Raw genomic sequence first — 16,967 nt, 5'->3', positions numbered from 1 at the left:
TATTTCTTCCTTTACTCTCTCTTTCTGATTTAAGAAATGTGATTGAAGCCATGTGTTGCAGCTTTAAATTTAGAAGCACTACCTTGAATAAAATGTTTCTTATTTAAAGAAAGAGAAATTGACATAAAATAGATAAAATACCCAAATAAATTTTATGTAATAATCCCTCTGACATTTAGAGCTTTAAACAAGACTTTTCAAAATGTTGATATGATGATCTGGCAAAAATCAAATCTCAATGATGCAAACTTTGTTTTTCAACTATCTTCCAAATGAACTAAAGTACAATGCTTCTATTTCACATTGAAAGGGAAATTCCTATAGCAGTATCTTATTAAAATCAAGGGGGAAATCTATGTTTATGTATTATTTAAAAAGCAAATTGACCACAAAATCAAATATGAAATTCCTTGCAGAAACAAAATGTCTTCCCTAGTTTTCTCATTCATAGTTATAGTTTATTTTTTACTTTGGTTTCAATATTGTCATTGCTGTGTCTGAGCCAATTATTTCAGTGATAAAACTATATAAAGTATATAACTGAAGAGAGAGACAGAGTATATAAGAATACAAAGAGAGTATATAAGCAATAGTAAAACAGTTTTTAATTTTTAAAATAATGGCTTTTTCTGTTAATCAGTACGCATTTTAAGGAATTCCAGAAATCTCACTCAGATGGTGAGTGGCAAACTAGTCAGACTTATTTCTCTTGCACGTGAAAGCTGGGACTTATAGGTAGTCCCGCAAGTGTAGTGCCTGTGCCCCTTGAGATCATCCAGGGACAGACTCAGGTTCCTTTCCTCTTGTTGCTTCACCTCCCGCTACATTGTCCTCATCTGCATGGTCAATTGCACAGTCGTATCTGCAGCGGAGAGCAAGCTGCTTCCCTTTAAAGCCATGACTGGAAGATACACACATCATTCCCACTTGCATCCTATTGGACAGAACTCAGTAATATGGACACAGCTAGCTGCATTTGAGGCTGGGAGATGTCTCTTTACAGTCCCAGATAAAATCTGGGAACTTTGTATTACTGAAAAAGGAGAAACAAGAAAATAAATATTGGGGAGACAATTAGCAGTCTCCGCCATATTTCATTTAATTGTAGACTGATAAAATCTATCATCAATCCATCCAAAAGTACTTACTGAGAACCTATTTATATATCAAATATTGTTCCAGGCCTGGAAACTCACAACTTCCCCTGCCATTCTTCTCCTCCCATCAGACTGGTGACCCTACTCTTTAAGATAGCATCCCAGACAGTTTCTGGTCAACATGTCAAATCCCCTACTGAAAGGAGGATCCAACTTTAACCAGCTGGTTCTCTGCAGAGCCCCTGTTGCCATGGACTGAGTACCATCTCTTCCTCCAGTTCTTTCTGCCACATATCTGACATAAAGTATTATCACTCTCTATGTCTATGTCTTTTCACCATGCCCCACATCCAGATTAGAACCTTATTCATGTCCATGCCAGTTTGTTTATTGAGCAATTACTATCTTCCATGAACTTTCCTAAGTATTTTATGTTTTGTATTCATTGTATTATTACAGGATTTATCATCAGAGCAATCCTAGGAAGCAGGGAGTATGACTGTATTTTTATTTTGCAAGTGAGGAAATCAAAGTAAAAGAAGTTTAATGATTTGTCTAGGGCTGTACAACATGGCAGTGGAAGGCATGCTGTATGAATCCAGGCTTGACTATTTTTTAAAATCTTTTTTTTTTAAATAACTTTAGATTTAAAACCTAGATGTGAAGTAGTAGGTTCTGAAACTATTCATATTGTGATCAGGCCAAACCCAACAGTTTTTCCTTATAAAGCCCTGTAGGAATCAAAAAACAAAAACAAAAAACAAAGGCAAAGCTTTCTAAGAGGTTCCCTAACATAAAGTATGATGCCTGGTACAGAGTGGCCAATCAGTAAGCAAGGGTTGTTTCTACTTTCCCTTTATTATCACACTCTGTTCTATTTTACTTCCTACCCTGTTTTATCCCATTGTTCTTTTTTTTTCAGTAATAGTGTTTACCCATTGCTTTCTGAATAAGATATTACCTTGAAACATATAAAATTACGACTATACATCCATTTTTGACCCAAAGAAATATCTATTATATATGAAATCACTGGTATTTGATTTTTTTATCTACAAAAATGTCTTTTCGTGTGATGCAATCTATATAAAATAATCCAGAATTAGCCTTCACCGTTTGTCCCCTACTATCATTCCAGCGACTTGTTTCCCTAGGTCATTAACCTGTTACTCAGCCAAGTGGGATCACTTGCTACTTCTGTGCAATTACCATCCACTTGCCCAGCATGATGAATGTCTGTGAGATAGTCTGCCCTGCTCATCTTGCCAACGTCCACTCCTTTCTTGTGGAAACTACTTCCACTAGCCATATAATTCTTATAATATTTCAATCATATGCTCTCCCCCTGTTCAGAATGGTCATCTAATGGAGGTTGGGCTTGTGAGTCTTCCCCCAACCCCACATCTTTGGTAGTCAGAACACAGAAAGTCTGTTTCTCTTCATTTGCTGAAGCTGCAATAATGTGGAGTATGTTTTTTTTCCTCTGCTTTTCTTTGCATGCCTGTTTTTCTCCTCTCTTTGCAGGCCTCCCTTCTCTGCCTATTCATCAACTTACATACGTGCCTCATTCATGTTCAGTTAATCCTTTCTTTTGTTTCACGACACCCTCAGTGCCTTCCAAAAAGATCATTCAAACTGGGGTTCTGTTATTTGCAAAAAGCATTCTGAGTAAACATAGAAGAGGAGCTGGAAATAAACTTTTTTTAAATGAATTACAAAAACGTCAGAATAGTCTTCCACACAGTTTCATTATAAGAATTGGAAGGCAATATCTTAAAAACTGGAGATGGATTATGAAATGCATATCTGTGTTATATGTACCCAATATATTTTATAAGATCTTTGGAATTACAAGGAAATTAGTTCACACGAATTATGTTCTTTTGATTGACTGGCTAGTTATAGTGTGAACTGTGTGAGATAAGGAGATAATACTATTATTAGGTTGCACAATGAGATATTAAATTTTAATTATGTTAATTTATGAGGGTTTTTTTCTCTTTAATTGAATTTTAGTTTTGTAATTATAGAAATGCCAAATTAATCACAGACTGCATAAATTTATTTTTAAAATGAACTAAATTTAAATGAGTAGAAGGGAATTTCCAATTGTAAGCCTATTCAGTTACTCTTTATTTTAAAAAACTGTCTGTTAATCATGAAATCAGACTGATAGAAACCATTTCCATTTATCTCAAAAACATTATTGTAAGTTGGGTACAGATTTTGCTTTAGTGAGTCATGTAGTAGCATTAGAGAAATGTAGGGAATGTAATCTTTAAGTAAATGAAACCTTATCAGCTTTCTTCAACCAGTAACCAATACTGTAAGGTAATTCTGATTGCACACATCAGGGATAAAATATTAGTGTAGATTAACCTGAGTTCAAATGTGTAACACAACTGCCAATTTTCAGTGATAAATAAATGTAAGTACTTGTTTTTTACTAAAATGAATATCATTTTAATAAGCAGCCAACTTATAGTAACCATATCCCAGTGAACATTCAGTCCCTTTCTAAAGTGAAATTGTTGTTTTGTGTGCCATCCTGCTATGCTGAAGTGAATTTTAAGAGTTGAGTGTGCTATTCTGCCATTAGAAAAGATGAAACAGTGACATTTGCGCCAACATGGATGGATCTTGAGATTATCATGCTAAGCGAAATAAGTCAGACCATATGATTTCACTGATACATGGGATATAAAACTGAAAGCAACAAAGGAACAAGACAAAGAAACGAAAATTCATAGACACAGACAATAGTTTAGTGGTTACCAGAGGGTAAGGGGGGAGAGGGTCGTAGATGAGGGTAAAGGGGATCAAATATTTGGTGATGGAAGGAGAACTGACTCTGGGTGGTGAACACACAATGTGATATAGAGATGATGTATTACAGAATTGTATACTTGAAACCTACGTAATTTTACTAACCATTATCACCCCAATAAGTTTTAATTTAAAAAAAAAACTATGTTCACCATCCAGAGTCAGTTCTCCTGTCACCATATATTTGATCCCCTTTACCCTCATCTACCACACCCCTCCCCCCCTTACCCTCTGGTAACCACTAAACTCTTGACTGTGTCTATGAGTTTTTGTTTCTTTGTTTGTTTGTCTTGTTCCTTTGTTGTTTTCAGTTTTATATCCCACATGTCAGTGAAATCACATGGTTCTCAACTTTTTCTGTTTGACTTGTTTTGCTTAGCATGATATTTCAAGATCCATCCATGTTGTAGCACATGCCAGTATTTCATCTTTTCTTATGGCTGAGTAATATTCCATTGTATATATGTTCCACATCTTTATTCAATCACCCACTTTGGTTCTTTCCATGCCTTGGCCACTGTAAATAATGAGGTTCTCTGACTTCTTTTCCATGACCCGCATGCAACAAACTCCTCAATTTGGAATTTGGGCTCCTTACGTGTACATGGAGAGTAAATATAATAGATATCTATGCTTTTCTATATGCCAGTCCTGGCTTTAAGATATTTTTCACTTGTACCTAACAAAACCCTGCAATAACTTTTCTCTGGTAACTTACTGGTTAAGAATATGTGGTTAACCATATTGTCTATAATACTCCAAGACTGAAACATGAAGAACTTCCTCTTTTATCAGTATACACCAGAACTGGAAAATACTGCCCTAATAGGTTGGGATGCTGTTTTAATATTGCTTTAAATTTAACTTAAGTCTTTCTTTATAAATTACAAGTCTATAGAATTTTAATACATTTATTCTATAGAGCACGTCACATTTGTGTTTTATAGTAAATATATATTATTTCCATTTGGCTATTTTTTATTTCATAAATCTAAATTTAGGAGATTTAAGGATGGTGGGAATTATCTTTGGCAATTATGTTTTTATATTCATTCATTTATTCGTTCACCTTTTTACAAAAATATACTGAGAACTATTATATACCTGGTAATACTCTAGGTATTATGAACAAAGCTAAATAATATTACTGTCTCCCTCCCTCTGAATACCTGTGTATGACTAGTGTTGACATGTAACTGATGTTCAATCTATACATATTTAAAAATTGAAATGCATTTTATTCTTGATTTTCCTAGTTACGCCTGTAAGACGTGAATTTGAATATGAAATTCTATTTCAATCTGAAGAAGTGAAGTCCAGCTTGGAATCCTGCGTGTCTTTATCTTTGATGAAGAAATCTTATAATCCCGAGGAAAAAATGATAACATTGACCTTCAATCTGGTATTTTCACCAAAGAAACCATTGAGGTAAGCCAGCTCCTACCTTTTTAGCTTAAACAATATTACTACTCTTTGAAACTAAGTAGTATTGCTCTTTTAAAGTAAATGTTGATTTTTCTTTCCCTCTTCCTGTATTTGGATTGTATTATTTCTTTGATGCTGTTGAGGTAAGTATTTTGGGCTAGATTATTTCTAGCTATCAAGCTATGGATAGTGTTCTGATGAAAAAAAAAGAGTCCAAATGATTAGAAATCTAAGATCTCCTTTCCATTATGTGACCCTCCCTAAAGTCATTAGGATATAATGTTAATAAAAGAGAGCAGTCAGCTTTGTAAAATTAAAGGAAAACACATACTGACTCGGCTCTACGCATTGGCAACATGATGTTGTTTCTTGATGCTTATCGGAACCAGTTCAAACGATGAAAATGCCTAAACTACAGAGGGTGCCAAAACAATGTACACATTTTAAGAAAGGAAAAAACTATATTAAAATTACGCTGATGGTAACCACTTTGAGCACCTCTGGTAATTGCAGAAGTCAAATGTGACTTGTATTTACCTTTTATTATCGGTATATATTGAGTATTACAATTTTAATACAGTTTTTTCCTTTCTTATAATGTGTATACATTTTTTGGCACCCTCTGTATGTTCTACTTTGCAATTGCTGTCATTACCCTTTTACCACTTAAAACATCGCACATCCTTTAGTAAGGATTAAAAGTATCATATTGGAATCTGTTCAAATGAGCTCTGAAGATCTGTCCACTGGCAAGCCTCATCCAGTGTCTTTATATTTATTTTTTAAGCAACTGATACTTAGTACCTGCAAATACTATATGATATGTTACATTGGAAACGGGACCTGAAAGAGGACTTTATTTACATCTTAATGCAGAGATACTGATCAGAACCACAATATACAGAAAGTACAAAATACAGCCTGATAATGAAAAAACAATTGAAAGTATTATTTGTGCTTTCAATCATTTCCATAGTTTAACTATGTAGCTGATGTAGTATGTATTTAAATAGCTTTGAATTTATAGTCCAAAAACTAAGATACCAGAGTCATCTTCAGGAAGCAGTAATAAAATCAAGCTGCAAGAAGAAAGTACACTGTAAACAGAGATATTAGCCTCTTTTAACGTCTCTTTCGTTTTCATAGTTTCCTGTTTATTTGTTAATATTGTTACACGTTTAGCTTTGTATTGTGTTAATTGAGTGATATTGAAATTGCCAGCAGCCACCAGAAGGAAAGAATGTTATCGTTTGTGATTATGAGCAGAACCGATGTGAATTTATACTCATTTAACATTTTGTGGATTTTGAGCATCTTGGTGAATATTTGAGAATATTTGATTTAGGACAACTTGTATGCATGATACATAAATTTTTGTGAGTGTTACGTGATATCCTGATGTAGTTTAATAATTTTATTTGTGTATATATTTATAAATTCATTTACTTTTGTCATTCTTCCTTCCATATATATTTGGTATGATTCACTGCAAGATGTACAGTTAAATGAGAAAAAGTAAAATAAATCAATAGCTCTGAACTATGAAAAAAGAAGAAAAAAAATTTACCCAAACCATGCTTTACCTAGATCATTAAAATAAGTATTAAATTCTTCTCTTCCTGATTAGCAAGGTGAAAAGGGAAACAAATTTTTCATGTTTTGGTAAAATGAAAATGTAATATTATTTCACAACAGTAAATACAGGGTAATTTTTAGCATCCATCCTTTCTGCAGAATAGTGCTATACATGATAAAAATAATGTCCAGGGCCCTAGGTGGTAGTTTTACAAAGAGAAAAAAAAGAAAAACAAGAATATTATTCCTAAAGGTCTTGAACTTTTCTTTAAATAAAAGTCAAGCGTCCAATACAAAAACTTAAAAGAGCAATTGTTAATATTGTCATGAATCAGTCTGATGATTCTAACTTAGCACAGGTGTAAACATTTTTTTTCATAGAGAAATGATAGATATCATTTGTCTTAGGGTATCTTTAGAAATAGTAATTATCTTAGCTCAACTTTTTCCTGTAGCTTTTCACCTGCTGAGAAGAGATGGCTAGAATGAAAACCCAAAGTTCTATTTCACAGAGTTTGGGGGGAAACAAGTTGGAGTAAGAAATTCATATATGTACATTGTTAGGAATCCACAGTATTAACCGTAAAATGATTCAGATGGTCATCCCAGAAATTGAGTAGTCCTCCTCACCATGTGTACCAAACGGTTTGACTCAGTAGCTTCCCACTAACACAAATAACTGTCCTGTTGAATGAAATTAATCAATGTTGTTTATTTGAACATGTTCATTCATTTATTCAAAAATCATTTAGCATCTGCAAGAGAGATAAAATCCCTGAACTTTTGGGTTATGTAGCCTAGTGATTAATTAATATGTGAGAGAATTAAATGTGTAAGTAAACAGTAACATTTAGGATTGTCCTGAGAAGGAAATAAATAAGGGGAAATAGAGAACTATGAAGGATGTACTTTTTAGATAAGTGGACAGGTAAGATTACATGAAGAGATGATGTCTGAACAAAGACCTTAGAGATAAGAGCTTGGAAGAGTATTTGAGACAGAGCAAATAATAAATGCAGAGGCCGTGGGACAGGAGAACGTTTGGCATGAATACTGAATAATAAGGAGGCCAGTGTTTCTCTAACACTGTGAGCACAGGAGTAAGTAAGGTTGGAGAGTTTGGCCAGGCTCTGATCACATAGGGTCTTGAGGTTATGAATTTGTCTTTTATGCTGGAAACAATTGGAAATGACTGAAGGATAAATTTGGGGTAACTAATTTAGGGCAACTTAGGCACATGATTCATAAAATTCTGTAAGTGCTGGGTGACAATCTGATGTCGTTTAGCAACTCTGTTTTGTCCATATATGTGCATATCCGTTTACTTCTGCCATCCCTTGCTCCAAATTCATTTGGGATAGTTCAAAGGTAGCTATAGGGTTAAATAAGAAAAAACAAAATAAAACAATAGCTCGAAATTATGTAAGTCCTTTCCTCCTTGGAAGATGGCAAGCGTAGGAGGAAGACCAGTTATTGAAATAGTGCTCTTGAAATAGTGCCGAGAGGAATATAGTTTCATTTACTAAGATAGGAGAGTATGAAAGAGGTATAAGTGTAGGGTTTACATTTTGCGTATACGAGTATGTTTAATAAGATATATCAGTGGTCGTGGGCTAAATTATACTGCACAGTATTCTACCGTTTCAGTGCAATATACTTTATTGTTACCAGCACTCTAGTGATGGAATATTTTTTTTTAATTTTGGCACCAGTTTTTTGGTAGTATAAATAACGCGGCAGTGAACATCCTTATACATACATATTGCTTCTTGAGTCTTTGAGGCATATCTCCAGGAGAAATTACTAATAATGAAATTGCTGGTTTAGGCTGTGCAGCTTTCAAATTCGGTAAGAGATTGTTCACTTGTTCCCCAAATGGTCGAATAATTTTACAGTCTGATCTAAAGAGGATCAGAGATCCCAGAACTGTTCTTCCTGTCAGTTTTACATAAGAGGATTGTGATTTCTTGGTCCAACATGACATATGATATTGCAACCGCACCGTTACATGTTTGAGTCATTTCCACAATCCTAAGCAAGCAAACAGGTAACCATTCCTCAAGTTCAGCTACTACCCTATGTCTCCACTCATCTTCATAGCCGAAGGCTTTTGAAAGGCTATCTCTACTCTCTTCATTAATTCAATTGCCATGCAATTATGTTATTGTGTAAGGCATTTGTGGTCTTTATCAATTATAATTTAATTTTTATAGGTTTCAATTTAAGTCGATTTTATGGGGCTTTGGTAAGTGTTCACAGAAAATATAATTTTTCTCTGTGAAGCAAGGGTTGAAAAAACTTTTTCATAGTGTTTCATTTTGAATAGACAATCCCCATATGTAATATCTATTAGAATAACACTTGGGTCCATTTGCCCTCCATCCATTAGATTCTTCCATATTTTGATATTAGATGCTGGTTACAGAAAATGTGCAGTCGATTCTGCATATGGTATTGGTTCTTAGTAAATAACTAGAGTGTAAGTAAGATGTGCTACAAAATAATTGCCTCAAAAGAAGAATGATAATATAACCTGTGATCTAAAAATTATTCCTAAAGTGTAATTAAGTCATGTACCTTTTTTAAAGAATTAAGTTCCTAGTGTTTTTACTGAAACTACAAGGTTTGCTTACATTTTCACCTTAGATATTGATCTACCGTATTGTATTCTCTTTGCTTGTTTCCCTGTAGTATGCTTTATAATCTCTTGTTCTATTCACAGGTCTCAAATTACACTGAAAGTAGAGTGCATAACAGATGGGATCTGGGAGTTTCCGGTAATGTTGGTTGCTACAGAGCCTGATTTGTGTGATGTCATCAATATTGAGGGGGCTGGTTTATTTAAAGAAGCAACTGTTGACTTCCCGCTGACAAGTAGGGAAAGGTAATATATATCAAGCAAGAGTATGTAACTGGTTTTGTGAATGTAAGGTATGCTGAACTGGAAAACAAAATTTAAAATACAAAAGTCTATTATGTCATCTTACGCTGGTTAAGCCAGAGCAGTAGTGCTTCTATGAATCAAAGCTTTATATATTTGATAATTTTTATTTAAAAACTTGAAATACAGTCTACAAATGAAGACCAAAAAAAACCACAAGAAACAAAAGTAAATAATTAGATATTGAAATTGAAGATAATATTTCTATTTGTTTTTCAAAAGATGTTTTAATGTATTTTTTCAAAGATAGAGGCAATGTTTTTCAGTAAATTTTAATGCTTTGGGGTTATCAAGGGGTTTAACTAAGTAGATGATTGGGGTTACTTACACTGATTCTATTTTCTGTATTACTATTCTGCTCAACCATAGCTATCTTTGTTACACTCGTGATAACATAGGCAGTGTGACCACAATACTTTCCCCTATCTCACATGTGAAATACACTTTTACAGCTGTTTTTGAGATATTATGTACGTACCATAAAACTCACCCATTGTGTATGTTTCAATACTTTTTTTGAAAGTTTATAGAATTTTCTATCATAACCACATTCCAGGTTTATTACTTTCCATCTCCCCCCAAATTTCCCTCAAGCCCCTTTTGAGTCAACCCCCACTCAGAAAACCAGTGACTTACTCTGTGTCTCTGTAATATTGTTTTTTACGGATATTTCATATAAATAAAATCATTCAATATGCCAGTTTTTTTAAAAGATTTTATTGGGGAAGGGGAACAGGACTTTATTGGGGAACAGTGTGTACTTCCAGGACTTTTTTCCAAGTCAAGTTATTGTCCTTTCAATCTTAGTTGTGGAGATAGCCGTTTAGCTTCAAGTTGTCCTTTCAGTCTTAGTTGTGGAGGGCGCAGCTCAGCTCCAGGTTCAGCTCCAGGTCCAGTTGCCGTTGCTAGTTGCAGGGGGCGCAGCCCACCATCCCTTGCGGGAGTCGAACCGGCAACCTTGTGGTTAAGAGGACGCATTCCAACCAACTGAACCATCCAGGAGCTCAGCGGCAGCTCAGCCCAAGGTGTCGTGTTCAATTTTAGTTGCAGGGGGCAGAATCCACCATCCCTTGTGGGACTCAAGGAATTGAACCGGCAACCTTGTGGTTGAGAGCCCACTGGCCCATGTGGGAATCGAACCGGCAGCCTTCGGAGTTAGGAGCACGGAGCTCTAACCGCCTGAGCCACCGGGCCGGCCCCAATATGTCAGTTTTTAAACTTTGTTTTTTTATAGCAACTTTAGGTTTACAACAAAAGTGACAGGAAGGTACAGAAGTTTTCTTACACCCCCTGCCCCACAAACATAGATAGCCTCCGCCATTCTCAAGATCACTCACCAGAATGAACCTACGTTGACACATCATAAACACCCAAAGTCCACAGTTTACCTTACGGTTCACTCTTGGTGTTGTACATTCTATGGGTTTGCACAAAAGCATGATATGTAACCATGATTATATCATACAAAATATTCTCACTGCCCTAAAAATCCTGTGCTCTCCCTATTCATCTCTCTTTCCCACCCCCGGCAACCACTGATCTTTCTACTTTCTCCATGGTTTTGTCTTTTCCAGAATGTCATATAATTGGGATCATACAGTATGTAGCCTTTTCAGATTTGCCTCTTTTACTTAGTAATAATTACTTGAGGCTTATCCATGTCTTGATCGCTCATTTCTTTTTAGCATTGCATAATATTCCACTGCCTGGGTGCATCACAATTTATCCCCTCACCCACTGAAGGACACTTTGGCTGCTTACAAGTTTGGGCAATTATGAATAAAGCTGATATAAGTAAGCATCTGGGTGCAGGTTTTAGTGTGGATATAAAACTTTTAATTCTTTTGGGTAAATACTAAATAGCACAGCTGCTGGATCCTGTGGTAAGAGGATATTTAGTTCTGTAAGAAATCACCAAATGGTCTTACAAAGCGGTGTACCCAACAACAATGAATGAGTGTTCCTGTTATTCCACATCCTCACAAACATTTGATGGTGTCAGTATTCTAGATTTCGGCTACTCAAAAAGAAGTATGATAATACCTCATTTTAGTTTCCGTTTCCATTTTCCTGATGACATATGACGTGATGCATCTTTTCAGATGCTTACTTGCTATCTGTATGTCTTTGCTGAGGTATCTGATAAGGTATTTGGCCCTTTTTGTTTTTTTAATGGGCTGTTGGTTTTCTTATTGTTGAGTTTTAAGAGTTCTTTGTATGTTTTGGGTAACAGTCTGTTATCAGATGTGTCACTTGTAAACATTTTCTCCCAGTCTGTGGGTGTTGATATTATCCTTCACAGAGTTCTGTTTATTGATTATTTCTTTCATGAATTGAGTCTTTGCTATTGTATCTAATAAGGCATCACCACACCCAAGGTCATCTTAGTTTTCTCTTATGTTAAGTTCTAGGAGTTTCATAGTTTTGTGTTTTACATTTAAGTTTACTATACATTTTGAGTTAGCTTTTGAGAAGAGTGTAATTAAGTCTGTCTAGATTAATGTTTTTTTGCATGTGATTGTCTAGTTGTTCCAGCACCATTTTTTTGAAGAGACTGTCTCTGCTCCATTGTATTTGCTCCTTTGTCTGAAATCCATATAGTCATTCCTGCTTTCTTCTGATTAGTGTTAGCATGGTGTTTTTTTTATCCATCCCTTTACTTTTAATCTATATGTGTGTTCATATTGAAAGTGGGTTTCTTGTAGACAACATGTAGTTGGGTCGTTTTAAGGATATTAATTTTATTTTTTCAATTATGCTTGACATATATTATTTTCGGATGTACAACATAGTGATTAGACATATAACTTACCAAGTAATCACCCCGATAAATCTAGTTGGATCGTGTTTTTTGATCAACTCTGATAATCTATCTTTTAACTGGTGTATTTAAACCATTGACATTTGAAGTGATTATTGATATAGCTGGAATAGAATATCTACCATATTCATTACTGTTTTTATTTGTTGCCCTGATCCTTTGTACTTATTTTTGTCTTCCATTCTTTTTCTATTTTACATGATTTTAATTGAAAATCTTATGAGCCCATTTTCTTTTTTTTTTTACATATATTTCTTCTTTTACTTTTTTTTAGTGGTTGCCCCAGAGTTTGCAATATATATAGAAGTAATGCAATTACACTTTCAAATGACACTTATACACTTCACAGGTAATGTGAGTACCTTATAATAACAAAATGATCCTAAGTTCTTCCTCCTGGCCCTTGGTTCACTGCTGTCATTCATTTCACTTATATATTAAGTATATATAAGCAGGCATATACACACATAATGATACATATCCAAAGTATTATTGCTATTATGACTTGAACAAATTGTTATGTTAGCTCAATTAAAAATAATAAAAATATATTTTTTTTAATTTTTACCTTTACTTATTGCTTTTTCCATGATTTTCCTTTCTTTATATAGATCCATGTTTCTGACCTGTAGTATTTTTCTTTTCTCTACAGAACTTTTAACATTTCTTGCAAGGCAGGTCTATAGGCTACAAATTCTTTCCATTTTTGTTTGTCTGACGAACTCTTTATTTCTCCTTCACTTTTGAAGGATGTTTCTACAGGGTATAGAATTCTAGGTTACTGGGGTTTTTTGTTTTGTTTTGTTTTCTCTCAAAACTTTAAATATTTCACTCTACTCTCTTGCTTGCATGGCTTCTGAGAAGTCAGATGTAATTTTTATGTTTGTTCATCTATGTGTAAGGTGTTCTTTTCTCTGGCTTCTCTAATTTAAAAATGATATGCTTCGATGCAGTTTTGTTTTTTGGTTTTGGGGATTTTTTTTTTTTTGACATTTGTCTTGCTTTGTGTTCTCTCAGCTTCCTGCATCTGTGGTTTTGTGTCTGTAATTAATTTGGGGCAATTCTTAAGTCTTTATTGTTTCAAATATTTCTTCTGTTCTGTGCTCTCTTCCTTTTTCTGGTATCCCCATTACATGTATGTTACATCATTTGTAGTTGTCTCACAGTTCTTGGATATTCTGTTCTTTCTTTTCAGTCCTTGTTCTCTTTGCTTTTTAGTTTTCAGGAATTCTATTGATATATCCTCTAACTCAGTGATTCTTTCCTCAGTCATGTCCAGTCTATTAACAAACCCATCAAAGACAGTCTTTATTTCTGATAGTGTTTTTTTTTTCCTCAAGCATTCCTTTGTGTTTCTTTCTTAGGATTCCCATCTCTCTGCTTATATTGCCCACCCGTCTGTTCTTGCATGCTGTCTACCATATCCATTAGAGCCCTTATCATATTAGTCATACTGGTTTTAAATTTCCATTCTAATTATTCCAACATCCCTGTCACATCTGTTTCTGATGTTTGCTCTGTCTCTTCAAATTGTGTTTTTTGCCTTTTGGTGTATTTTGAAATACTTTATTGATAGCCAGACATGTTATACTTGGTAGAAGGAACTGCTGTCAAATACCTCTAGTGGCATGATCATGTGGTGTGGGAAGAGGGGAAGAGTTGTAGAGTCCTATGATTGGGTCTCAGTTGTTTAGTGATCTTATACCTCTGGACTGTGAACTTCACAAGTGTTTCTCAGTTTTTCTCGCCCCTTAGATGCGACAGCATGGCTAGATTGGGCTGGAGTTGGGTATTCCCATTCCTCAGGTCAGTTAGGCTCTGATAATACTTCGGCAGGTTAGGCTCTGATTAACTGGTTTCCCCTGAGGGCAGACCTTGTTAAGAACAGTGCTCTGGGGTATTTCAGAATGGTTCCTTTCCCCCTCTCACTGCAGGAAGCATGAAGATATTTTTCTCTGGTATTTACTATGGGGATATGCTCAAGCTGGTGGAGGTAAATCTTACAATATTGTGGGACCTCCCTATGACTGGGTCCCCTGGAGTTTTTAATTCTCAGACGTGTCTGCATGGAACCTCAGCAATTAGTCAATTACGGTTCAGATTTTCATATCCTGGTGTTCGTTTCTGTGGTGGTTTCCAGTTGTGGGTCTCTGCTCCAGTAAACTGCTCCTCTCTGTATTTGCCTTTCTGTCTAACCTTGAGATCAGTAGTTTGCCGTGTTCCTTTCCCTCTCTTTTGGATCTAAGAAGATTTGTTGATTTTTTTCCCATCTGTTTAGCTTTCTACTTGTTAGAATGGAGTGGTGATTTCCAAGCTCCTTACATACAGAAGCAGAAACTCGAATTCCAATATATATATATATATACTTTTGCTTGTGACTTCTTATACTATTTGTATCTGAAGTTCTGCAATTTTCATGAATAAGCACCTCTCAGTCTGTTGTATACATTTGGTCAGTTTCCAGAATGCTGAAATGGTTATTTTTAACAGTTTGTCCACCTATTTTATAGTTGCTTTTTGGGGGAGAGTATTTGTTAACCTAACCCAGTCAACTGGAATTGAATCCTGTACAATTTTTTTTAATTACACTGTAGTTGCATATAAATGCTCACTGAAATTCTATATTTAAAGTGCTGACTAGGGTCTAATGGTAATTACTCTAATTTTCTTTACTATAGGGCCTGTGTAGGTCAGATCCCTTGTTAATGAGAGAGAGATGATCTACTGAACACAGAAAGCTAAGCTTTGATGAATGGAGAATGAAGGGTTTCATGTTACTGGGTCATAGTGAGCACATTCCTCACTTATGCTGTACAGGACCTGAGAAGTGGAATATAGGAAGGCAACACTTAACTTACTAGTTTTCTTTTCTAAAACAAATGACTTGCCTTCGTGCGTTTCATGATGGCTCATGCTGGTCCCTGTATGTACCATAGAAATTCACTTTACAAAGGTACCAGGCATGCCTGAATACTTTTCATATACTTAGTTCCAAATGAATGGTGGACAGTTAAATGTATAATCACCGAGCTCTCCCATTGGTTAGGACTTGATCTCACTTAGCCATCTTGAACCTGTTGTAGTCTTACTCAACAACTTCAAAGATAATTTTAAGTTAGTAGTTAGTTTGGTTTACATGTAAATTGATTTAATGCATTCAAAAAGTTTTTCAGGGCTAGTGAAATAGTTTCAACTGATTTCCTTGTAACCAATAATTTCCTCAAATGCAATATTGGCACACAAAAAAGTTAGAAATAAACCCCCCAAATAATATTTTTTTTAGTTATGTACAATGTTGTTACCATCTGCCACTCTTAATTCTTATATGTATTTTATCTCACTAATACCATTCTATTTCAGATGGTTTTTACTTCATGTTTGAGCTATTACCTTTCATCCCAATTACCTTTCATTCCAATTCATTTTATACATTGTAGTAAAAACCAATCTCCTTAAAACAATGTTATTGACATGAAACTTCCTTTATCAAAAGCATGTGACAGTTCCCTGTTTCTTACCTAAGGTGGCATCTACATTATATAAGCTGCTTATGATCCCAGCCTACCCAGACCTCCAGAGTTCCTCTTTCTGTTGTCTAAAACAGCTCTTCTTCAGTCTTATGGGGAAAAGTCACTATTCTCAGAGCCTGTCTTATCCATTACTGCTTCTCACTTGTCTTCATTTTCTTTCTGCTTCTAAAATGCCCTTCTTTTCGCCTCTCCAACTTTTCTAAATTCTACTCATTGTTCCTCTCATCACAGTAAAATCTTACTTGCCCAGTCAAAACTTAAACTCCTATAGCACTGTGTGATTGTTGTGTTTCTTTTAATGCATGTGCCTTATCTTCCCAGCCAGGTAGGTACGGGTGCGTATGTCTATCCCTTAGGCAATATATCGGTTTTATTTCTTTGTGATTTCTCTGATGTTTTTTGTATTTCCAGTACTGGACTTTGTTCAGAATTGGATCAGACATCTTTGCCTAGCACTGGTAATAAAATGTTTCCAAACCACATCATAACGATTACTATATTAATATTGATCAATCTTCACAGGGCACTCTCCACATGTCGGGCACTGATTTAATGGCTTTATAGGAATGAACTTCATTTAACAAATATGAAAACTGAGATACAAAAAGGCTAAGTCCATAGCCTGAACTCATGTACGTAGATAGAGCTAGAATTCCAATCCAGGCCATCCATATTCATAGTCTACTTCTACAAACCCTCTGCCATGATAGTCAATACACATTTGCTGAATGGATGAGTAAGTCCCAACCTGA

At 35.1% G+C, this 16,967-nt stretch overlaps 1 protein-coding gene across 1 annotated transcript in view; it reads left to right on the top strand.

Moving 5' to 3' along the window:
- Window positions 1-16,967, top strand: part of CFAP47 (cilia and flagella associated protein 47) — a 365,678-nt gene that overhangs the window by 341,327 nt on the left and 7,384 nt on the right. The window contains exons 61-62 of the mRNA XM_081043051.1: window positions 5,180-5,351; window positions 9,646-9,807. Coding sequence (XP_080899177.1) covers window positions 5,180-5,351; window positions 9,646-9,807 — 334 coding nt within the window. The remainder of the gene's footprint in view (window positions 1-5,179; window positions 5,352-9,645; window positions 9,808-16,967) is intronic.

The sequence above is a fragment of the Rhinolophus hipposideros genome (genome assembly GCF_964194185.1).
Source record: "Rhinolophus hipposideros genome assembly, chromosome: X".
NCBI classification, from domain to species: domain Eukaryota; kingdom Metazoa; phylum Chordata; class Mammalia; order Chiroptera; family Rhinolophidae; genus Rhinolophus; species Rhinolophus hipposideros.
Note: the sequence above shows the minus strand (reverse complement) of the source record. Positions and strands in the feature narration are given on the sequence as shown.